The 7,529-nt window shown below is 42.3% G+C and overlaps 1 protein-coding gene and 1 non-coding gene across 2 annotated transcripts; one reads left to right on the top strand and one right to left on the bottom strand.

Moving 5' to 3' along the window:
• Positions 1–679: 679 nt before the first annotated feature.
• Positions 680–6,678, bottom strand: LOC119950300 (interferon-induced protein with tetratricopeptide repeats 5-like). Its single transcript, XM_038772573.1, has 2 exons — positions 6,592–6,678; positions 680–2,301 (listed from the first exon to the last, which is right to left on the bottom strand). Exons 1-2 carry the CDS (start codon positions 6,594–6,596, stop codon positions 855–857), a joined length of 1,452 nt encoding a protein of 483 aa, XP_038628501.1. The 5' UTR covers positions 6,597–6,678; the 3' UTR covers positions 680–854.
• LOC119924912 lies at positions 3,345–3,482 on the top strand. The gene has a single exon (XR_005449590.1). It is a non-coding gene; the product is annotated as a small nucleolar RNA SNORA7 (small nucleolar RNA).
• Positions 6,679–7,529: the final 851 nt, after the last annotated feature.

Raw genomic sequence — 7,529 nt, 5'->3', positions numbered from 1 at the left:
CTACCTCCTTTCCCTCCCCACAGCACTTGTGTATATTTGTACATATTTATTACTCTATTTTATAAATGATGTGTATATATCTATAATTCTATTTATCTATTTTAATGGTATTGACACCTGTCTACTTGTTTTGTTTTGTTGCCTGTCTCCCCCTTCTAGACTGTGGGCCTGTTGTTGGGTAGGGATTGTCTCTATTTGTTCCCGAATTGTACTTTCCAAGCACTTAGTACAGTGCTCTGTACATGGTAAGTGCTCAATAAATAAGATTGAATGAATGAATGAATGAATGGAAGAGTACTGCACTTCAGCTTTTGTGGGAAGAGGGTTGCTGACTGGTCAAGTGATAGAGGGAGGGGAATCCCCAGTAATGGATTCGGCCAGCTGTTGTCACAGAGAGGAGATTGATTTGTCTTCCAGGAAGAGGCAGAACCTTCACCAACGGAGTTGTCCATTGATGGGATAGCAAACTCCCATGTCCAGTGGTTACCTTTGCTCACCCCAACAGTTCCAAAACAGAATGATGAAGATGAAGGGGAATGGCAATTCGGTATTGCTGTCGCTCAATCATTTCTTAACCAATCTTTTAAGAAAGTCAATTTAAAAACTTCTAGGGCAAAAATTCAAATCATCTAAAAAAGTAGGAAATCAGCAAAGAAGGGTCACCCTTACTCCTACTCTCTAAGGCAGAGGAGGAGTGAAAAAAAGTCTATGAACAGAGTCCAACAAAAGTATTTTAATATCATATATTGGTGATGGTTGTTGGGAAAGATAACACCATTCACACTTATTTTTGAAAGAGAATGCTGAAAAGAGCATTCATGAGGGAGATGGGTTGATTAATCAAAAGCCCAGGCTTATATTTTGAGCTTCAGGTGACACAAGGCACTGGAGTATTCGTCGTTAGCAGGATCCAGCTTCAGAGCTTTCTGGTAGTAGTCAACCGCTTCTTTCGTTTCTCCCTGCAGCTGGTGAACGAACCCAAGGAGACCCAGACTCTCCGAATCCGAACTGTTTTGCTTCAGTCGCTTTTTGGCTATTTTCTGCACTAAAGTTTTCAGTTTATCTCTTACCTCTGAGTCTTTTGTTATTTTTAACCCGTTTACATAGTGACTAAGGGCATTGCTTTCAGATTTCATTTGATACTCTTGAAAGCGACCGTAGTACAAGTGGGCTTCTTGTCTTTCAGTATCTATAATATTCTCCATCCGAAATACTTCCTGGAATATTTTTTCTGCTTTTTCATGCTCACCTAATTCTGCATACATGCTAGCAAGGACTGTGTTGGCATGCACAAAGTTTGCTTTCTGTTCCACTGCCACTGTAAAATGAAATATGGCGGTTTCAACTAATTTTTTCACCTTCTCTTCATTTGTCCCTCGCATCTTGTAATTTGCAGCTTGCTTTAATTTAATCATTTGGGCCCGGTAGCAAAGCCCCATCTGATGGTTTAGGAAGGCAGAATTTGGTGTAATCTGCAAGGCCTTCTCTAAGAGTTCCAGAGATTTATCGACACAGCCCTTCCTTCTGTAGAATTTGGCCGCGTAGCGGAGGACGTAAGGTGATGATGAGTGTTTAACTAAGGTCTCTTGGATGTACTTTTCACCTTCAGCTTCCTGGTGTACGTCCTGAAGCTTCAAGGCAAGAAGCATCTTGACATATGGGTCACCTGGATTTAGCTTGACTGCCTGCCTCAGAGGCTCTAGGGAGAAGCGTTTATTAGAACGGCCTCGTCTGTCAAAGTCTTCTAGACGATACACCGTGATGGCAAAGCCAGAATTGAACTCTGGGTTGTCGGGGTCTTGTTCCAGAGCCTTTTCAAAACACACCTTAGCCCTTTCACAATATCTCCCTCCAAACTTTAATAGCGCCCACCCTTCTTCGCAGAAGATTTCCGGCCGCTCCACCTTGTAGCGGTGGGGGCTTGAAAGCTTGCTGCACATTCTCTCTATCCTGTCTACGTAGTTCTGAGCTTTGTCAAGATTGCCCATGTGGTAATGCACCCAGGCACAGTTTCCCCAGATAACCAGATGTCGAATTTCGGCTTCTTCTTTGGAATAGAACTGAATTTCCTCTTCTGCATTTCTCAAACTTTCCAAGGCTTCCTCATTTTGGCCTTGTAAGTACTTGGCATAAGCCAAGAGGTTGTATGAGGTAAATTTGGATTTTGTGATGAGAAACTCAATCTGATCACAGATTCTACCTTCGAGATCTTCAAGGGTGATATCTTCCTTCTTTAAATCCCACGTGAAATGGCAGGCCAGTTGCTGCAGAATGGTATGTAAGAAATTCTGGGCCATCTCACTAAAATGGATAAAAATGACAAATTAAGTTAAGGGCTGTACCGAACAGGTTTGTGCCATAGCTGACACCATTTGATCCTGACTACTTTTAAAATTAAAAATCAAATGTATTTGTTTAGTTGTTAAATTAAGGTTAAAGTTAATTTTGAGCCATTTATAAGTGAAGTTTGCCAAATAACAGTAATTGCTTCAGGACATTTTTTATCGTCTTCAGGCCCAGAAACATGGGGGAAGGTGGAGAGAAAAAGGTGCCGGTGGGGTGATCGTTCCCCGCCAAACCCCAGGATAGGAGGTGACGGTAGCCCACCAAGGGGGAAAGCTCAGGACCTGGTTTGCTCCCCTCCTGCCTACAGTTTGGAGAAGCAGCTTGGCCTAATGGATAGGGCACGGGCCTGGGATTCAGAAGGATGTGGATTCTAATTCTGGCTCCACCACTTGTTTACTGTGTGACCTCGGGCAAGCCACTTCACTTCTCAGTGCCTCAGTTCCCTCATTTGTAAAATGGGGATTAAGACTGTGAGCCCCGTGTAGGAGAGGGACTGTGTCCAACCTGATTAGTTTATATCTACTCAAGTGCTTAGAACAGTGCTTGACACATAGTGAGCAATGAACAAGTACCATCCTCAGCACCATTATTATTATTATTATTATTACTACAAAGGCAAGAATAACTCGAGGAGAGTATTCCGTGACAATGGAGCTAACTCTGGTCAATCAATATCCAGGAACTGAAGCTGACAGAGGAGGGGGAGAACCACATTTCCCAGTCTCCCAGGGGCAGGGAGCTACTATTACTACTATGACTAGTACTACTACTACTACTACTACTACTACTACTATTATAATAATAATGATGGTATTTGTTAAGCACTTACCAGATACCAGACACTGCACTAAGTGCTGGGGTGGATACAAGCAAATCGAATTGGACACAGTTCCTGTCCCTCATGAGGCTCACAGCCTCAATCCCCATTTTACAGATAAGGTAACTGGGGCACAGACAAGTGAAGTAACAATAATAATAATTATGTTATTTGTTAAGTTCCCCTCTCAGGGTCACACCTGGGGAGTTTCTAGTACTCTACCAGTCTCTACTACAGGGGGGAGAGTCAGGCAGAGGCCTACCCATTCCATTCCTAGCTTGGGCAGTGGCTAGTTAGTGGAAGACAATCTGCTACAAGTCAAAACTCCTCTGTGCTGGGCAGCAGCAGCTTGGGAGAGAGTCAATCAATCAATCAATCAATCGTATTTATTGAGCACTTACTGTGCACAGAGCACTGTACTAAGCGCTTGGGAAGTACAAGTTGGCAACATATAGAGACAGTCCCTACCCAACAGTGGGCTCACAGTCTAAAAGGGGGAGACAGAAAACAAAACCAAACATACTAACAAAATAAAATAAATAGAATAGATATGTACAAGTAAAATAAATGAATAGAGTAATAAATATGTACAAACATATATACATTTATACAGGTGCTGTGGGGAAGGGAAGGAGGTAAGATGGGGGGATGGAGAGGGGGACGAGGGGGAGAGGGTGGAGGAGGGTGGAGAGTCGAGGGTGGAGTCTCAGGTTTACTGCACGGAAGGAGGCAATTGTAAACCACTTCCATATTTTTACCAGGAAAACCCTATGGATATACGACCAGAAAGATTGCAGATGGAGGTGGGGTGTTCTGAGAGAGATATGTCCATGGCATCGCTATGGGTCGGACATGGCTTGACAGCATAAGACAAGACAATTTGTTAAGTGTTTACTAGATGCCAGGCACTGTACTAAGCACTGGGGTTGTAAAAGCAAATCAGGTTGGACACAGTCCCCATCCTATGTGGGGCTTGCAGTCTCAATCCCCATTTTCAGATGAAGTAACTGAGGCACAGAGAAGTGAAGTGGCTTGCCTAAAGTCTCACAGCAGACAAGTGGCTCTCAAGGTCATAGAGCTGACAAGTGGTGGAGTCGGGATTAGAATCCATGACTTTCTGACTCCTGGGCCCAAGCTCTAACCATTATAACAAATTGCTATTTATAATGACGGTATTTGTTAAGCTTTCACTATGTGCCAAGCACTGTTCTAAGTGCTGGGGTAGATACAAGGTCATCAGGTTGTCCCACATGGGGCTCACAGTCTTAATCCCCATTTTACAGATGAGGTAACTGAGGCACTGAGAAGTTAAGCGACTTGCCCAAAGTCACACAGCTGACAAGTGGTGGAGTAGGGATTAGAACTCATGACCTCTAACTCCCAAGGCCGTGCTCCTTCCACTAAACCACGCTGCTTGGAGAAACATTACTAGAAATCCTGACGCTCTGCACAGAGTGCTGCCTTCTCGAGATTGAAAACTGCAAATTACGCATTTCGAGTCTTATATTCTTTCATTCATTCATTCTCATTTATTGAGCACTTACTGTGTGCAAAGCACTGTATTAAGCACTTGGGAGAGTACCATATAACAGTTTAGTTTATTTAATTTCAACCCCCCTAAACTGAATGGGGTGAAATCCCATTTTTTTAATGGCATTTGTTAAGTACTTACTATGTGAAGCAGCATGGCATAGTGGATAGTTCATGGGCTGGGTAGGGACCGTCTCTATATGTTGATTTGTATTTCCCAAGCACATAGTACAGTGCTCTGCACACAGTAAGCGCTCAATAAATATGATTGAATGAATGAATGAATGAATGAATAGGCCTGGGAGTCAGAAGGTCATGGGTTCTAATCCTGGCTCTACTGCTTGTCTGCTTTGTGACCTTGGGCAAGTCACTTCACTTCTCCGGTCCTCAGTTCCCTCATCTATAAAATTGGGATTAAGACTGTGAGCCCCCGGTGGGACAGATACTGTCCAATCTTATTTGTTTGTATCCACCCTAGCACTTAGTATAGTGCCTGGCACAAAGTAAACATTTAACAAATACCATAATCATTTTTATTATTATCATTATTTTATGCCAGGCACTGTAATAAACACAGATAAGCAGGTCAAATGCAGTCCCTGTCTCCCATAAGGCGCACAGTCTTAATCCCCATTTTACTGATAAGGTAGCAGAGGCACAGAGAAGTGAAGTGACTTGCCCAAGGTCACACAGCAGACAAGTGGTAGAATTGGGATTAGAAGCCAGGTCTTCTGACTACCAGGCTTGTGCTCTTTCCACTAGTCCATACTGAAGTCATTAAAAAGAAAATGCAGTCAAATATCTAAGAGACCAGTTCACCTAAAATTTGATCCATACAATATTTTTAAATTGGAATTTTTTTTTTTTGACCTAAGAAAGTGTAATGCAAAACCCTGATACTTGGGAAATGCTTGGGAAGCTGGTTTCACAGATCACTGAAATCCTATTTGCTCTTTATCTGGAAACTAAGTGAGGGAGTGGAGTTTGGGGGGTTATTCATTAACACCATTTCATTACTATCCCGACTAGATTACTGTATCAGCCTCCTTTCTGATCTCCCATGCTCCTGTCTCTACCTGCTTCAGTCTATACTTCACACTGCTGCCCGGATTATCTTTGTACAGAAATGCTCGGGGCATGTCACTCCCTTCCTCAAAAACCTCCAGTGGTTGCCTATCAACCTTCAAATCAAGCAAAAACTCCTCACTCTCGGCTTCAAGGCTGTCCATCACCTCGCCCCCTCCTACCTCACCTCCTTTCTCTACCCCCTTCCCCTCCCCACAGCACTTGTATTTATTTGTGCATATTTATTACTCTATTTTATTTCTACATATTTATTGCTCTATTTATTTTATCAATGATGTGTATATACTATAATTATATTTATTCTGATGGTACTGACATCCGTCTACTTGTTTCATTTTGCTGTCTGTCTCCCCCTTCTAGACTGTGAGCCCATTGTTGGGTATAGACCGTCTCTATATGTTGCTAACTTGTACTTCCCAAGTGCTTAGTACAGTGCTCTGCACACAGTAAGTGCTTAATAAATATAATTGGATGAATGAATTAATCAATACTACTTGGAAGGGCTTTTATTCATTCATTCACTCATATGTGCAAAGCATGACTAGAGCTCAGGAGAGTACAATATCACAATAAACAGACACATTTCTTGAAGGAAACAGTTGAAGGGCAGCTCATTTTTCCGGGCAAGGGGTGAAAGGTGGCAAGGCTGTTCTGTTCAAGAATTTGAATGAAAGACAATGAAGTATATTCAGACACACTCCACACAGTTGCAGGGGAGAGAAACAATACTTTCCAAGAGTTTAGTAAAGTGCTCTGCACACAGTAAGCACTCAATAAATACGATTGAATAAATAAAAGAATGATTAATTTACCTCATGACTGCTGTTCGTCAGGAGTTTTCCAGAACTCAAGTCCAGAAAGTCCAATCCGTTTCTCTTCCCCTTCAAAGAGATGGTTCAGGCAGTTGTTTTCTCTGGATCACTCTGGCTTATATGCATGACTAGTGATTAAGCAGATGACGTTTTAGTCATTTAAAAAATCTGGAAAATGGAAAGTGAAACTATTTCATAACTTTATGGACCAAACTCGGAAACAGAAACTTGCTGGCAATGGAGCCAACTGTAAGATCTTAGATAAGTAATTACTCATTTCCTGGAGTGGGAGATTCAAGAAAAAAAAGTTCGAGAAATAGGAAGATCATACTTGTCTGTGGTGTGATCTGGTACAAGTCATCTAACTTCTCTGGGCCTCGGTTCCCTTGTCTATACAATGGGAATGAAATGTTTGTTTTTCCCCTCCCTAAAACTGTGAGCCCCATATGGCACAGAGACTGTCTGATGTAATTGCATTGCATCTACTCCAGAGTTTAACACAGTAAACTGGCTATTGTAAATGCTTAACAAGTACCCATCAAGCAATCAGTGGTATCATTGAGCCCTTACTGGGTGCTGAGCACTGTACCATGCATTTGGGAAAGTACAGTATAATAGAGTTGGTAGGCACAATCTCTGTCTAGAAGGAGCCTACAGTCTACAGATAGACAATGAAATAAATGATGAAGTAGGGGAATAGAAGAGTATAAGGCTATGTACATAAATGTCATGGGGGTGGGGTGAGTAGTAAAGTGCTTGAGGGGTACAAAACCAACTTCATAGTCAATGCAGAAAGGAGGGCAGAGAGAGGAAATGAGGGCTTAGTCAGGAAATGAGGGCTTAGTCAGGAAAGATTCCTTTGAGGAGATGTGATTTTAGAAGGGTTTTGAAGATGGGGAAAGTGGGGTTCTACCAGATATGAAGGGGTGGGGAGTTCC

This window comes from Tachyglossus aculeatus, chromosome 2 (assembly GCF_015852505.1).
Source record: "Tachyglossus aculeatus isolate mTacAcu1 chromosome 2, mTacAcu1.pri, whole genome shotgun sequence".
Classification (NCBI taxonomy): Eukaryota; Metazoa; Chordata; class Mammalia; order Monotremata; family Tachyglossidae; genus Tachyglossus; species Tachyglossus aculeatus.
This window is presented reverse-complemented; position numbering and strand designations above follow the sequence as displayed.